Source organism: Fusarium musae, chromosome 9 (genome assembly GCF_019915245.1).
Source record: "Fusarium musae strain F31 chromosome 9, whole genome shotgun sequence".
NCBI classification, from domain to species: domain Eukaryota; kingdom Fungi; phylum Ascomycota; class Sordariomycetes; order Hypocreales; family Nectriaceae; genus Fusarium; species Fusarium musae.
The window spans coordinates 939,556-956,296 of record NC_058395.1 but is presented as its reverse complement, the minus strand read 5'-3'; the positions used below and the strand labels follow the sequence as shown (position 1 = coordinate 956,296).

At 50.1% G+C, this 16,741-nt stretch overlaps 5 protein-coding genes across 5 annotated transcripts; 4 read left to right on the top strand and 1 right to left on the bottom strand.

The window, feature by feature from the left end:
• Positions 1–554: 554 nt before the first annotated feature.
• On the top strand, positions 555–1,271 carry J7337_011574 (uncharacterized protein; the record flags this gene model as incomplete). Its single annotated transcript, XM_044829111.1, has 1 exon — positions 555–1,271. The coding sequence occupies one exon, from the start codon at positions 555–557 to the stop codon at positions 1,269–1,271; it is 717 nt and encodes a 238-aa protein (XP_044675786.1).
• An 819-nt stretch (positions 1,272–2,090) lies between these two features.
• On the bottom strand, positions 2,091–4,862 carry J7337_011573 (uncharacterized protein; the record flags this gene model as incomplete). The annotated part of the gene is made up of 2 exons (XM_044829110.1): positions 2,091–2,437; positions 2,489–4,862. The coding sequence occupies 2 exons, from the start codon at positions 4,860–4,862 to the stop codon at positions 2,091–2,093; spliced, it is 2,721 nt and encodes a 906-aa protein (XP_044675785.1).
• A 525-nt stretch (positions 4,863–5,387) lies between these two features.
• Positions 5,388–6,239, top strand: J7337_011572 (uncharacterized protein; the record flags this gene model as incomplete). Its single annotated transcript, XM_044829109.1, has 4 exons — positions 5,388–5,393; positions 5,459–5,734; positions 5,791–6,048; positions 6,099–6,239. The coding sequence occupies 4 exons, from the start codon at positions 5,388–5,390 to the stop codon at positions 6,237–6,239; spliced, it is 681 nt and encodes a 226-aa protein (XP_044675784.1).
• Positions 6,240–8,345: 2,106 nt separating this feature from the next.
• On the top strand, positions 8,346–10,128 carry J7337_011571 (uncharacterized protein; the record flags this gene model as incomplete). The annotated part of the gene is made up of 2 exons (XM_044829108.1): positions 8,346–9,587; positions 9,640–10,128. 2 exons carry the CDS (start codon positions 8,346–8,348, stop codon positions 10,126–10,128), a joined length of 1,731 nt encoding a protein of 576 aa, XP_044675783.1.
• Positions 10,129–12,616: 2,488 nt separating this feature from the next.
• On the top strand, positions 12,617–16,427 carry J7337_011570 (uncharacterized protein; the record flags this gene model as incomplete). The annotated part of the gene is made up of 4 exons (XM_044829107.1): positions 12,617–12,690; positions 12,747–12,934; positions 13,011–16,328; positions 16,381–16,427. The coding sequence occupies 4 exons, from the start codon at positions 12,617–12,619 to the stop codon at positions 16,425–16,427; spliced, it is 3,627 nt and encodes a 1,208-aa protein (XP_044675782.1).
• Positions 16,428–16,741: the final 314 nt, after the last annotated feature.

Here is a 16,741-nt window from a genome sequence, read left to right as displayed (position 1 = left end):
GCTTGTTCTACGTGTACCTTGGATTGCTCGAGATGATAACGATGAATGGGAAAGTCACGGAATGTGATGAAATTGAAAACAAGTTTCGAGTCACAGCAGCTCGTTCGACCCAGATATCGCTCGTAATATGATTGTGGTGACAAAGTAGTTTCCCCATCAAGTTCAGGGTAGGTATCCTGGTTGACACTAACTTGCATTGTGATGGACAGATAAGTATCAATTCTCTCAATTGCACCCCGACAGACTAACTGGAAGCTCTGCATATTCCCAGCTAACACTGAATAAGTAGCTGTCACCTAGAACGAAACAAAGCCAGTCATGGACTTCGTCGGACTGCCAAAGATAGAGGTTTTTTGAACCCCACGATCCAGTTTTTGATACTGACTATATACAAGCTTCACGCCCATTTGACTGGGAGCATTTCCCGCCGCGCTCTCCATGAGGTATGGCTACGTAAAAAGGAGACAGGCAGCACCGACCTAGAAGATCCTCTGATCGTCATGCCTGAAGGGAAACACGATTACAATTTGCAAACGTCAGGCTTGCCTCCATCAATGGGAAGCAACAGGAAGCTGACTACACTTCACAGATTCTTCCCGCTCTTCAGCAGTTACATATATAACCTTATCACGGATGAGGAATCTGTTCGAGACACAACAAAATCTGTATTGAAAGACTTTCTTAATGATGGCGTCTGTTATCTTGAGCTTCGAACAACACCACGCACCACGCCTCAGCTCTCAGCAGAGCAGTACATCTCAACTCTCCTTGATGTGGTCTCGTCATTTGAGTCTCAGAACCCTCAACTGCACACTCGCTTGATCCTCGCTGTTGATCGACGACATACCCCTGAGCAGGCTGCTTCCACCCTTGAGCTTGCTCTGACATACCGTGAGCAGGGAGTCGTTGGCTTGGATCTCTGCGGTGATCCAACAGCGAGGCCAGCAGGCGAGATAAGTGTCTTCACACCTGTGTTCCTAGAGGCCAAAAAGAAAGGCTTAGGGATTACGGTACACTTTGCCGAAGCTGAGGTGAGTGGGTCGAAAGAGGAGTTAAACACGCTGCTCTCTTGGGAACCAGGCAGGCTTGGACATGTGATTTGGGAGGACGAAGAGACCAAGAGGGAGATTGCAAAGAGAGGGCTGTGTCTCGAGTTATGCCTGAGCTGCAATGTCAGAGCCGGGATGGTGTTGGGCGGCTTCGAGGGCCACCACTTTGGGCACTGGAGAGGTGTCAACGGCCCCAAGATCTCACTCAGCGTAAGTTACTGAACTTGTGTTCATCAAAGGGAGAAAAGTAAAGACTGATCATAATTATAGACTGATGATGTGGGCGTGTTCGGAAGCCCCCTATCTAACGAATATAGACTCGTGGCGGAACATTTTGGTCTTGATCGCCAGGCTATATGTAAGCTTTCCAGACAGCCTATTGATGGAATATTTGGGGGCGAACGGGAGAAAGAGAGGTTGAGAGATATCATGTGGACACGGTGAGTTTGACAGCTGATATCTCTATTGCATGAGAGTGTCATGCTGTGGTGCTCGAAGCTTGCATGCTATCACGACTATAGAGCGTCAGAAAACTTTGAGACCTTTACAACTGGGAGAGGAAATAAAAGTAGTCGCATGACCTGCTATGCTCATCTTACAATTGTCCAGTTACCAAGTTTATCCTCAACTTGTTCAAGAATATTCATCACGGACTGAGTTGTTATGACACGGCAAGGAGGCCAATGCATGTGGTATCAATATCGACGTTATCATTTAGGCATAAGCTATTAGAAAGGTGTCTACTCTAGTGAAGTTGTGTTTACTAGCAAGGCGTATTGCATCGCCCACGAACAGCTATCGAGCGGTTGAAGCATCAATAGTTAATTCATACTGCTATGACTCGCTAACAAGGTATGAGGAGAGAAGTTGATATCAAAACAAAATCAGGAGCATCTCGTGTTCTTCCATCGCATTACATATGGAACGACCCTGCCCATTAACGCCGTACTTTTTTGGTTTTCATCTGCATCCGAAACGTGAACGTGAACCTCATCAGTCAACATCTAACTCGTGTTCATCCAAATTTCCGTAGCCTCATCATCAATGCATGCCAACTGGCGGAGTCTCAAGGTCAACACCTTCAACCCTGGCGCGCTCACTATCGCTCTGGCGGATGAGGTTCAGGAAATAGCGAGAGGCGCGCTCACTCTCGCCCTTGACCTTGATAGTCTCCTCTCGCTTTGCGCTCAAGTCCTTGAGGCTTTGGTCAAGGCCGACCCGAAGGTTGTCAGCCGGAATGCGTAGGACCTTGCGAACGGAAGAGGAGATGCGAGAGGAGTTGGAGTGAACATAATCCAACTCAGCAAGCTGAGTCGAGATCTTTGTAGCAAGGCGAGGAGGCAGGGAGTTGGGAATCTGCTGCAGAACATAAGCAGAGGCAGCAACAGCTATTAACAGTTAGTGACTTTTCATCCTTGTAAGTTACATGGTTCACTTACCAGCCACGAGAATGCCAGGAATGATGAGCTGGCGTAGGTTCTCGTTGCTCAAGATGCGAGTTGCTGTGACAGCCTGGTCCATCCACGTGTTCATGCCAATCATCCGGGGCACAACGGCGCCGGCAACTGTAAGGGCCATACCAGTGCCAGCAAACTTTTCCTGTCGCTGTAACAAGGTAGTCCAGTCGACAAAGTCGATCAGTTCTGTGGGAATATCGACCTGGCGAGCAAGAGCATCTCGCTTGCGTCGGAACATAACATCAGGTCGGAATTGGAGATTCTGGAACTCATCACCAACGTGCAGGATACCCAGTTGCTTGATAGCATTGACGCCATACACGGTCTTTCTGCGAGCATACTCTTCGCAGTTCGAAACAGAATCTGCGATGCGAGACAGCATAGCTTCCTTGAGGTCCTCTGCATATTGGAAAGCATTCCAGATACCGGGGTAGGGTACATCGTAGTGGCTGCTTCCAGAATGGAGAATGGCCGAGTTAAGAGTGTTTCGAGTGTAGTCGTAGACGTCCTTGCATGTTTCCTCAACGTTGGCATCAACTGACTCGCTTACTTCGGTCTTTGCCCTTCGACTGGATTCCAACTGAGGTTCAAGCTCCTTCAACTCCTGGGTCACTCGCTCCAGTTCCGATTGAGCAACTTCCTGATTGACATTTGCGAGGGTGTTGACATCATTCAATATGTTGAGCAGGTATGTTCGAGCAGGTGCAAGCTTCGATCGTGCACGCTTCTCAAGCACGAATCTTCGCAGCGATTGCTCCAGAGCCTCAAAGTCTCGCACCTTGTCAAGATCCTTACCCTTACCCTTGTCATCACCATCACCAGGATCACCACTGCCTCCACTTGAACTACCGCTGCCGCCAGGACCGCCAGGAGGCGAGGGGCCGACAGGGATGGCGTTGCTGGACACGAAATGCACAAGCTCGGAGGACTCCTTGTGGGTTCGGGGACTGAGACCGGCAACCTGGTCAAGAACCATCTTCTCACATCGCTTTTTGTCTCGGATCACATCGAATCCGTTCACAACAATGAAGATGTAGGCCTTCTCAGCAGCAGCAGCCCAAATAAACTCTTTGGCAGACTGGGTAAAGTGGTTGGCGGCGGAAACCACGAACACGACCACATCGATCTCCTCCTGTCGGGCAAAGATGGCAGTCGTTTTGGTTGTATCGGAATTCAGGCCGGGAGCGTCGATCAAGGCAATATCCACCACGCCATTGTTCAGGAGAGATTCGTCAATGCTTCGGCTATCCTTGACGTAGATCTTGCACTGAGTGTAAGTCTCGTTGTCGATGACAATGTTCTCGAGTTCCTTTAGTGAGAAAACATCGTAGGTCGACTCATCGTTTCGGTCGTAGGGCACGTTCTTATGCACCGCATGTACCTCCTCCACACCAGAGTTCTCCCTAGCATCCAGCACCTCACAAAAGATAGCAGTGCAAGGCTGCTGATCCTCAGGAAGAACCTTTCGACGGAGCAAAGCATTGCAAAAAGTTGACTTGCCAGCATTGAGATCGCCTGTGATAAGGACCTTGCTTGCAGTATCCTCGATTCGTTCGCGGAGAGCTAGTAGATGTTTGATACTGGAACTAATTTTGCCGTCGAGAAGCGATGCGATGGAGCTCTTTTCCAATGAATGCACAAGCTCGGTCTGGTGAAGAGCACCGAGCTTGAGGTCGAGCTTCAAAATAGAGAACTCTTGAGCAATTTGTGGTGAAACAAGTCGGGGCTCGGGTGTAGATCGAGTCTCAGCGGCTCGACTCGGTTCGGCGGAACCGTCTTCGAACGTCGTCATGGCACGTCTTAAACCAGGGTTTCGGAAAGAGGACGAGCCTTTGCCTTCCATACCCGTGTGGGCATGGGCAAAGGCGGGCCGTGAGGAGTATTCGGAGGAGTCGCGGCGAGCTCGTTGAACGGAAGGATAATGTGCGGGCCAGGAAGCGTTCATTTCTTGTAGATTTTGAAGCAGTTCGAGCACCTTGTTGATGGAACGACCGAGGGTAGCACGATGGGCATTATACCACATCTGATGCACAGCACCCGACGCAGGTCGGTCGTGATGCATTGCCATATCCCATGCTGCGGCGGAACTCATGGAACGGTCATCGCCAGCTATACTTCCACCGTAGCCTGAGTCGACGTCAAGCATGCTCTGAAGCCGGGCAGCATGTTCAGATGTCATACCATTTCCGACAGTCATATACTGGACCCGAGAAGAGGACGAGTTTGTGGGTGGCGGAGAAGAGTGGTTGCTGGTGGGCGCGTCGGAATAGCCATGATCATTGTCACCATCAGAATCGGGCTCCTGGTGCAGTCGGGCCTTGCCCTTTCCGTTACCACTGAAATAATCTTGGCTCATGTTGAATCGGTCCGTAGCAGTTCGAGCGGCATATTTTGGATGAGGAGCGAGGGGAAGAAAATATCCTTGGAACCGTGTTGCCGATGTAATTATGGCGGTCGGTTGGAGAGGCGAATAAGAATCATTGACAAGTCAGTCCAACGACCCATTTCTGCATGATTTTTGCTACGTACCGATTCCCGATTTGATTGGCGAAATCTGGAGACTTTGGGCGCTTGGACCAGGCGGGCTCTTATCGTGCCGTATCGTATCGTCTCGTGCAAAGTGCAAGCAAATGGAAGCGGCCTTTCAAGGTTGGCTCAGTCCGATTACGTAGTGTCGGGACATCCGTAGCGCGACAAGGCCGTCGACTCTTACCACGCATCTGGATCAAGGCTTGATCTTTTTCTCGCTGCCTTGCGCATTTCTGCCGCCTACTTATTTACCATTCGCAAGGACTCTTCCCCTATAACGACTCTCCGACCTCTCTTTACCAAGACATATATACCCTCTTTCATCCCTCAACCACCTCTACCCCCGCACATCATGAATGTAAGAACAGCGGTGTCGTGCGACAATGCGGCGCGCCCATGATGGCTAATTCACTCACGATATAGATCCTCGAATGGGCATTCGGAAAGCGCATGACGCCGGCGGAGCGTCTACGCAAGAACCAGCGCATGCTAGACAAGGCCATCCGTGAACTTGATCAGATGCGCGTTAAGCTGGAGAAGCAAGAGAAGACCCTTATTCAACAAATCAAAACGAGCGCCAAGAATGGGCAGATGGGAGCTTGCAAGATTCAGGCCAAGGATTTGGTCCGTACGAGGCGATACGTTGAGAAGTTTTACAGCATGCGCAGTCAATTACAAAAGATTTCGCTCCGCCTTCAGGTAATTGCATATATTGGATACGAGCGTAGATCAGAGGCTAACTGGATGCGACACAGACATACAGAACGAACGAGCAGATGATGCAGGCTATGAAGGGCGCTACCATGGCATTGGGAAGCATGAATAAATCAATGAATCTTCCCCAGCTTCAACGAATCGCCATGGAGTTTGAACGCGAAAACGATATCATGGACCAACGACAAGAGATGATGGACGATGCCATTGATGATGCCATGGACGTGGGAATCGAAGAAGAAGGCGACGAGGTGGTAGAGCAAGTCTTGGAAGAGATTGGTGTGGACTTTAACCAGGCGGTAAGTTATAAAGGTGATGCTATGCAACATTCTTGCTAATACAATCACAGCTCGGTGAAACACCTACCGCCCTGGGAACCGCAGCGGTACCTGAGGGTAAGATCGCTCAGGCGGTTGGTGGCGGAGGCGGCGGCGGCGGTGATCCTGTTGACGACGACCTTCAAGCAAGACTGGACAGTTTGCGAAAATAGACGAGCAGGCAGGGCTTCCTTGAAACATTAGAAGTTTTGTTTCAACGGCCACCGCCATTACAGTGGGAAGGAGGGTTCGCTCGCGATATTTGGACCCTTCAGGCCACAGAAGATGGTCGTATGTCCGATGTCATAATCGATCTTTGGCCACAGGAAGAAGGAAGGGAGCTTCATGGTACTATGTTTGTTCCGGTGCATTGGTGTCTGGAGAATTGTCTTACATACCATCAGCTTTGCAGGTGTTTTGTGCTTTATAGAAAACAATACTCGCTGCTTGTCAGTCTATTGAAAACGTGGACAACGCTTGACCAACTGGGCAGTCGATTTGCGTTTACTTCACTTTGTGTTGATATACTCGCCCTGTAAACATCCTCGATTTGGACAATGGGCAAAGTAGAACCTACTGGGTCACACAAAACAGTATAGTTCCCAATATCCGTAAACGGGCAACCTATCTGAGTATGGCTTTGATGGCAGCCCCAGACTTCCACGTGTACAGCCGGCAACGGCTTTGGGGGAAAGAAGCTGGACGTATGAGAACGGATTTGTTCTTAGGATAAATTAATTCCGAGCCTGTTAGTTTCATCTGACTTGACGACAGAGCGATTGTGGGATTATTTAGATGCTAGTTTCGGATGTCTCGGGGGCGAGGATGGCTTCCCTCAAGCCGACTTATTGTTGGAAACGCATATCAAACGTGTCAATAACTAACACGCAAAATCAGGGTCCAGTCAATATGCGTTTGCTAGAGCTGATTCATTGCTAAGATCGACACATCCATTTCTATTGAAACCCAAAGCCGAGAATCCCAAATTTGCCCAAGATCCATTTGTCTGCACAGCGCTAAACAGCGCGGTCGTGAACCAGTAAACGTCACTAGCCCGTGGATACGTCAGTGGCCAACAGTCAGACACAGCGCACAATCAGATCTTGAGGCACCTCCAGCTTAAGCGCAGCCCCCGCCCCCACTGACGCTCACCAATTCGCCCCCGTTACACCAGCTGCAGTGCGTCAGGTAGCTGCGCCCTCCACTCCATCCATTCATTCACCTCTGGTTCTAGTACTTTATTAGCCCAGCTAATTCATCTAACGAACGAAACGTCCTGGAGCAACCTTGCCAACTCTTCATCAACTACGACACGACTTTCTGTAGACTCGCTGGGTTGTATTAAATCCTTAACTTGATCCGCTTGCCTTGCAGGACGTCCCTCTCTGTCCTCTGAACACTTTCAAGTTCAACTTTCCAGTGTTGCAATAGTCTTTCCACATTCAGCGCCAGGTACGTTCATTTACTACTCCTCTCAACGTGCTGCACTGCTTTATTGGAAGAACTATCAAGTTACTTCGATACGTGGATGCCTGTGTTCCCTCTGTTCTGAGCTCTAGCCGCAGTATGATCCTGTTTATTGGACTCGTGGATTATCAGATCTATGATTACCTATTCCCCGCCAGCGCAGCCGTTTCCCTTGTGGCGTCTACGTCACGTTTCTTGAATTACGATGCGCTCAGCATCATGCCTCTACCTCATTAGACCCAACGGTCGGCACGATTCATTGGTGCTGTATCGAGTTTAAGTATGGTTCTGTCCCCGCGATCTGATAGTCCCAATGGTGTGAGCTGTGGTCATCTCCAACAACTATCACCGAGGGGACAACAGAAGTCATACTTATCAGCCCGCGCGCTAAGCTACATCATCAACGTTTTCCTTACGCCTGCACGCACTCATTGTTCTATTCCTGTTCTTGTTTATCTATCATCTTTGGCGAAATAGAATGATGTTCTCGGTACATCCTCTCTAACTCTTACAGGTCCGTCTTGCGCCGACGAATTAAACACGCCAAGCTGGTCTCGACCAGCACCCCACCCTCTACCCTTACTACGACGGTATACTTCCACAGCTACCCGCAACGCTCGCGTGTAGCGATTCTGCAAAGTCCTACTCCGACGACGATAGAACCGATACCAAGCTTCAGCCTTCAACAGCATCAACAGTGCTGACATCACCTCTCTGCGCAACGCCACCTAGTATTCTCTTGTCCCTAACACAAGCTGGCGAGCAACAAGCGTCGCAGTCTCTCCTCAACTGGAGGAAGTCTGCTGAATAGAATGTTTGGTGGCAGTTCAAACAACTCAGCGGGCAACAAATCCGAGAGCGATTCAAAATCCGATAAATCCCCTTCTCCCGAACCTGGCCCAGGCCCCAGCGCTCCGGCTCCAATTAAGACAACTGATCAGGCTGCAAGCGGTGAGAAGCGCAGTGGAAATGGCAGCCCCCCTACTCGACAAGATACCGGTGGATCGACCGACAAGAAACGCAGAAGTAGCAGCGTTAGTAGTCGGGCCAGCAGTCTTCTGGCCTCTGCCAAAAACTCGCTCAACTTCTCCCAGAGTAGTCGCAGTGGGGGCTCTGAAGTAAGCTCCCAGACACCTCTCCAGAAGCTTGGCAAACAGGATCCTGCTCTTGCAGTCCCCCAGGGTCAACATAATAACTCTGCCGGGGAATCCATGCCGGGTCCCAAGTCTACGTTCCGCGTTGGTGTTTGGGAAGATAGGAACAAGAAATGCCGTCGTACTATGGAAGATACTCATGCTTTTCTTTATAATTTTGTGCAGACTCCAGCCTTAAACGATGTGTCTTTAAAGGACAAGCCTGAAGGCGAGGATCGGGAATCTGTTTCCTCCGACATGGTTGAGTCAGACAATGGTTACTTTGCTATTTTTGACGGACATGCTGGTACATTTGCAGCCGACTGGTGTGGCAAAAAGCTGCACCTTATTCTGGAGGATATCATACGCAAAAACCCCAATGCTCTGATTCCTGAAGTGTTAGACCAGGCCTTTACAGCCGCTGATGCACAGTTGGAAAAGCTGCCCCTAAAGAACAGCGGTTGCACTGCAGCTGTCGCAGTCTTACGCTGGGAGGATAGAGCGTCGAATGATCGATCAGCCATCAAGTCCGCTAGGCCGGAAGAGCCTGTTGAGATGGACAAGGCAAAAGATGGAGCTTCGAATAAGGAGGCAACCAAAGCTACAAATTCAAAAGGAAAGGGCAGTGGACGACAAAGGGTACTGTACACCGCAAATGTTGGTGATGCCCGTATCATTCTTTGCCGAGGTGGAAAGGCTCTGAGACTTTCTTACGACCACAAGGGCAGTGATGAAGTCGAGGGTAAAAGAATCGCCGCGGCCGGAGGCTTGATTCTGAATAACCGTGTCAACGGTGTTCTGGCTGTAACCCGGGCTCTTGGTGATGCCTACATGAAGAAGCTTGTCACTGGTCACCCTTATACCACCGAGACAGTCATTCAGGCTGATAGTGACGAGTTCATTATCATTGCTTGCGACGGAGTAAGTTGAGCCTCAGATGCAAGTGGAAATCACGAGATGCTAACAACCACAGATTTGGGACGTATGTAGTGACCAGGAAGCGGTTGATCTCGTGCGCAATGTTGAGGATCCCGTATCGGCCTCAAAGCAGCTTGTTGACTATGCACTAAACCGCTTCAGCACTGACAACCTGTCTTGCATGGTCGTCCGACTGGACCAGAACAAGGAGGCTGCAGTTGAGGTGGAAGGTGCAGCGTCCCAGGTCAGTGAGGCAGACAAGATTGTCAGCGAGACTAAACAAAAGATTGCAGACGGTAGCACGCCCGCCGTCGGTGTATCAGCGACTAGCAACGCGCCCCAATCCGAGCCTCCTATAGCTGTTCAGGAAGGGAATTTTGTGCCAACTTCACTGGATGAAGTGGTTACAGAGGAGCCTCCCCATGTTGCAGATCCAAAATCGGATGAGGTTCCTATATTGAATAAGGCCGCTGTTGAAGAGGCCCGCAAGGATAAACCAGCCGCAGACAAGCCGGCGGAAGAGAAGCCCGCTGGACAGGCATAATTCAAATACACTGGGTAGACATGAGGCACTATGGACACACCCCAGACTCCTTAGTTGGTCTCAGAGCAAGAGCTTCACCATTCAGTGAGAACAGGATAAGGATCTGGTGGGTTGTTCGTCTCTCCACCTGGACCACTCCCCATCTCCTTGGATCAGGGCTTGTAAAGTGCGGTGATGCGATGTGCATACAAGGTGCTGTGATGGGATTCATGTCTTGAGTGGGTTTACACAGAGCTGAAAGGAGCTTGATCAGCCTTGGGTTGGTTTTATAGGTTAGCTGAGGAGCGCCCTCGTACATGCGAAAGGAGGGGTGACACTGCTGATGCGGTACAATGGTGTATTGATATTAACATGATTACGACTTGGAACAAGAGTCGATCTTTCGAGTTCATTCATTGTATCTGATACTTGTTGCTAGGTTATCTATGTAGTATTGCCATCTACTGTCGTAAGAAAGCTATGCCTCTCTATATCCGTGTTGTAATGTTGATGTACAATCTTGTCAGGCCTATACAGCCAACGCGGCTCGTGTTGAATGCTTCGATTAAAGCAAGTAGGCAACCTAAGTAGGTAGGTATGGATCCCACTATTTGTTCTAGGATGCTTCGACTGAGCTTCCATCCTTCTAGTCAAGGGATAGGGATAGACTGGCACGGATACTGAATCGCTAGTTTGGGGTCAAGCTCCATTCTATTGACTACAAGTGATTGGCAATTACGGTGCCGCCCACTAAGTCGCAGACAGTCGTAATTGGGACCGACCAAACAATCTCTCGTTGAGCGTATGTATACGACCCCGTCGCGTGCCAACGGTTGCACGTATCCTGAGTCTCTGACGTATGTTGACAAGGCGACGGGTTCTGCTTCCAAACGTTCCGGAGTCGGTAAAAACCAACGCCAAAATGTATTTACCTTGCATGTCAATTTAGATTGGGGTGGAGAAGCCGGGGCGGGAGGGGAGGTTACGTCCATTTGTTGCTCGAGTGGCTTTGGAGGCTTTTTGATGGTGGCTTTGATCTACTAGAATTGGAACTCTGGATTAAACTTAGATTGATTTTGATAGAGGATGAGTATTGAACCCTGCGAGTCATGGTGATGCTTTTTCTTGTCTGGCTGTTTACATCGTCAACTCTTGATACATAAGATGCCTGTGTCAACAAATACCTATTGTACGAGACGACAAGAGAGATGAGGCTAAATCGTCATCTCGTCTAGTTATCGCCGTTTCGTTTCATGACACAGCTCTTCTCGTCTATGTACAAGTTACCTACCTACTTTGAGGTGGAATCTACTAATTGTTTCGTCAAAATTTATTGGTTCTTGTCATGCAGCCAACCCTAAGTCGTCGCTCAGTAGCACTGTATCGCCTTGGTGCTCGCAACTTTGTGTGATGGCCTCTACTGCCAAGTTGGGTATAGTAGTTCTGGATACCCGATCCCTGACAGGAACCCAAGACGCTATTCATCATTCATTCCAGCGCGAGACTCCCTTTTTGGCTGGCGCGCAATTTGCACTCTAATGGTCAACATTGGAGTAATTGATTGACATTTTATTCATGTCATGACCAGGACGATTTATCAAGTGTTGGTGTGCCAGAATCTTTCTCTTTTCCATTCTTTTGGAGTGGTGCCATGCTTTTCTTCTTCTTCTGTTTGAGTATATGTCTCGGCCCATGATGTGAAAAAGCACCTGTTGTGTGTTACCCGATCTTATTTGCTACCTACTGCTGAGTTTAATATCTTTACCTACCTTACTCCGTGCCCATCGATTGATCGCCGCCTCAACCTGGGGGGGGACTTGCAACGGTCCTCATCAGAGAACGTGGGTTTGGAAGAAACAGAACCAAAGTTGAAGAATGAAACTTTTGTTCTCTCTAATGAATATCGGATAAACTTGGCATACACACAAAAGACAAACAAACAACGCAAAGAACGCAACAGACCAACACAATTCTACTCATTGGGCTCATGGTTATTATCTCATTAGATATACCGAGATCCATGTCAACTGGACAGCCTTGCCCCTGAAATCTGGTGCTGCCCGCCCCTTGACCCGCAGGTGCTAAGGTAGAGGCACCCACCCACCAATTCCCACCCGCCAAACCTCATCCAGTCGCCAGGCATCTCGACTCGAAACGACCCCGAAGTATACTGGAGTGGACTAGCTCTACTACCCTCTCGACTGATTTGGCAGATTCCCCCGTCTTTCGGGAGAGCTTCATTTCTAGGTCTTCTCTTTCTTTCCCTTTCGCCTTTTGCCTTTTCGACCTCGTCCTCGAATCTCGTCTTTTCGAATCTCGACCGAGCCTAGAGCATCTTTGCTCGACCCATTTGCAGCTGCTTTTGTGCTTCTGCTTGCCTTTCCTTTCGCTCCTTTCTATTAATTAATTTTTTCGACCTTGCAAGTCGGCGGCGTCAATTTAGCCTTTCCAGCTCCCGCTCTTTTTTTCCCGCTTTGTCTCTCTTTGATCTACTTGTAACAGAGACACCATGTCGTTGAATGGCTTGGACGATCCAAAGGTTCAGGAAGCCCACGAGGCCGCTGTCGCCGAACCAGGAGGATGGTACGTTCAACAATCATTCCAATATTCTAGAAGGGGACCGTTGGCTAAATATTCAGGTTCCTCCTCAAGTATGCGAGTCGCGATGAAGTCGAATTGTTAGGTCGCGGCTCCGGCGGCGTGGTCGAAGTGCGCAACAATGTCGCTGGATACGAGGAGACGAGCCCTCTCTACGGCTTCTTGAGATATCGAAGAAGGAACGTGGTAATCAAGTATCTGCCTGAAGATTGCTCTCGTCTTATCCAAGGTCCGTACCCAGTGTCTCCTCTCGCGTAGATATGTCCGTTCGCGACTTGATACACTGACACGTTTTCGATATACAGCGAGAGTAGCTGTTCACTTCAACGCCGTCTGCGACCGATTCTCACCCTACGATACCATTTTCGAAATCACCGAAGCCAAGGAACTCAAGGATACGAAACTATCGGCCGCATGCTCCCTGCATGCCGCTTCAGGGTCAAATTCATCATCTTCAAGCTCGTTACGCCGAAGACGATTAATGGAGATTGCGGAGGAGGAGGAAGAGGAGCAGCAACACCGCGCCACAAAACGCCAATCAGTTGCCGAGGACGACGAAGACGGCGACATTCGACCTAAGACAGCCAAGACAAGCCATGACACTGTCTTGCCTACAGAGACAGTCATGCTAAACTCAGAGCTTGCCGCATCTCCAGAGCATACTAAATTCACTGACGCTTCAACATCTGAGCTACCCAACTTCGTTGGCGCTGATGACAGGCCCGTTTCTCCTTCTCAATCAGAAGCACAGTCGCGAATGTCATCGCAATCTGGCCGACCCGACTTGTATTCCTATTCATTATACAACTACGGAAAGCCTAAAGTGAAGCTTGGACCGCGCCCCTCGCTTGATACAAACGGAAGACCACGCACTGCCAGCACGTATCGCCCCGTTTCTCAGATGCCTTCCGGCTTTAAATTGTTTGGTAAGGGCTCCAAGAAAGAGAAGAATAGGGACGGCCCCGCCACCGCCGAGAATACTTCTGTCGAGGACAAAGACACAGTGACCGAACAGGACGGACTACAAATTGTGCATACAGAACTCACGCGCCCCGCAACAAGCTCTGGAGTATCTATCCCTGGCTCCCCTGTTTTGCCTATGCCTCCACCCGCCAAACCGACCATTTCACCGGAAAAGGCGAGGTTAATGAAGGCTATGAAGCTCCGAGAGAAAAAGAAGGCGAATATGGTAGCTGAGGCGGCGGGTGCTCCATCACCTCCTCTCGAATCCCCCAGACCTAGCGATGACCATTCATCTACAGACCGAGTAGAGGATCATGAAACTCAACACGAAACGGAATCCGACCACCCATCCATCTCAAATGCCGACTCTGGTATTGGACTGGATGCGTCTTCCGCGTCCATGAATAATGATCAAGCTTCCGATCTTGCTCAGACCGATTCTCACCCTGATAGCCCAGTCATTGCATCTTCAGAACCGGAGATTTCCACCAAGGCATCTTCGCTTTCCGAATCAACAGACGAAACCCTGCACCCAAAGAACGAAGATGAACATGACTCGGACGAAGGCGAGAAAGTTGACAATGTCGAAGTCTCTGATACAGAAACAAGTGAAGAAATTGCTGCCGCTGAAGAGTTGACGCCAGTGATTGACTCCGTTCCAAGCAAGGACGATGAGAAGATTGAGAATACAACGCCAGAGCCTTTATCAGACACTGGTACCAGTATTTCAGCTCTTGAAACGACAGTCTCTACTACTAGCAGCCAGCCCACAACGGACCATGCTCCTGACGCATTGGAGACAACTGAGGTTTCGGCCAACATCAGCAAAGTGGACGAGCCGCTGTCCCCCACTATTGACACATCCAAGATCCTCAAATCGAAGTTCTCGACTCAGGATCTGAAGACGGAACCAACTCCCGCATCTAACTCCCCTAACCGAAGTACTCGCCAGAATAGTCCCATCATCGTAACAGAAAAGGATGAGGAGGAGGAAAACAACGAGGAGCTGCCCGAAACAAAGCAGCAAAAGCGCAAGACCAATATCGAGCCTATCAAAACGGACTTTGCCGAAGACAAGGACCGTCTATCTGACGATGAGGACTTGATGGAAGAGCTGCATAGCGCAACTCTTCATGAGGCGAAACCGATGACTGTTGCTAAGAGCCCTGTCACTCCAGTTTTCCCTAGCCCAACAAAGGGCGAACGATCTCCGACCATCGTCCGCACCGTCTCGAACCCTGTCCACGGCAAGCTTCTTGTCCCTGGCGATGTCACCACAAGCTCGGCGCGATCTGTGAGCTCAGGAGCTGCTTACTTGCACAAGGTTGCCCAGCAGCCTAACGGACCCAGTCTGACTAGGAAATCTACTGTGGGATCAAGTATCTCGCAACGTATCAAAGCTCTTGAAAAGCTCTCAGCCCACACTGGTGAGAACACTCTCAGCCCTACACCTACTCCCTCAAGCCGAGAGAGGCCATCTTCGGCATTCTTCTCTGTGCGAAGAAGTCGTGAGCCAACTCGGTCTCCATCCATTGCCGATCGAGCTAGCTCTTTCAACCGCCAAAATCTGCGAACACCACCTTCACGATCTGGTTCTCGAGACGAGTCACCTGATAGAGCTAGAAAATCTCACAGGCAGCGCTCTAACTCTGTTGCCAGTCGCCTGTCTAAGTTCGAAGCACATGCGCAAGAGCACGGCGGCTCGCCTGAGTCGATCTCGGTCACTGCTAGAATAGTACGAGACCCGAGTCAGAACGCAGCCAAATCACTTGAACCACCAAAGGATCCATCAGAGTTCAGCCCAGTGGAACTTAAGGAGTCTCCTCTCCTGGTGGATCACCAGAAGGCTTCACCAGTATGGACCCCTGCAGCCCTTGAGCTTTCTAAGGAGACGATTCTTGAGCGCCGTATGTCTAAGGAAGGCCGCCGATCAGAGTCGAAGAGTCGGGATAAGGAAGACCACTCTCGGCGGTCTTCTCTAAGTGTCGTGAGAGACTTCATCAACGACCGCCGTAGGTCCCTCACTTCGCCATCGTCTGATGCAGGTGGTGCCAAGGGCTCACAGTCCCCCACCCGCCCTCCTTCAATTCACCAGGGCAAGCGGCTTTCAATCAGCAGCCGACGGTCATCCATCAGTCGCGACAGGGACAACGTGCTTTCCCCTACAGCTACTACTGAGAGCTCAGCCTCCGGTGACGAAAAGTCAAACAGTGAGAAGAAGAAGTCAAGGGCTGGTCGATTCATGCGTCGTCTATCATCCCTTTCCAGTTCACGTGGTAAGACCACGCCACCTACTATCCTCTCGCCAACTGTGCACGAAGAGATGGCAGAGCCTGTTCGACCTGCGACTACTGCCGGCCCCCCATCCATCGTGTCCTTCATGGGTGATGTCAATGTGCAGTTCCCTGACAACCTTCTTTGGAAGCGACGTAACATGTGTCTGGACTCTCAGGGTTTCCTCATTTTGAGCGCTCTCCCGGCTCAGAGCAGCCGCACCGCTCAAGGCACGAAGCGCTACCACATGAGTGACTTCCGACCTCCCTACATCCCTGATGTCGAGGTTCAGGAGTTGCCCAACAGTGTTGTCCTAGACTTGGTTGACGGTAGTAGCGTGCAACTGGCGTGCATGGACCGTTCCGGACAGATGGGTATTCTTGACAGTAAGTGTCGCCGATTTGCGTGGTTTATGACATATGCTAACAACTGAAACAGTCCTTCAAGAGGCTCACGCCAGACACGCTACCTCATTCAGTCTGTGATTTGATGCCCAGATCTTTGCCGCAACGTCTGAGACGAGTCTACGGTACCATCAAACGCGAGCCACACCATACGTTGGCTCCCATTCGTCCATTTTCTCTGTTACATATAGATGGCAATCATCTTGCCGCCCGCCACAAACTGCCTTCCACGTCTCGCGATACGTTAATGGCCTTACGACACCCCCACCTATCCATCTACTACATCTTGGCTTCAGAGTGTATACTACCGGCTTGAGTGTCTGATCAACCGCCAGATGTTTCTTTCTACACTTGATGTCGAGGATTCTCACATTCCTCGACGCTCCTACCAGACG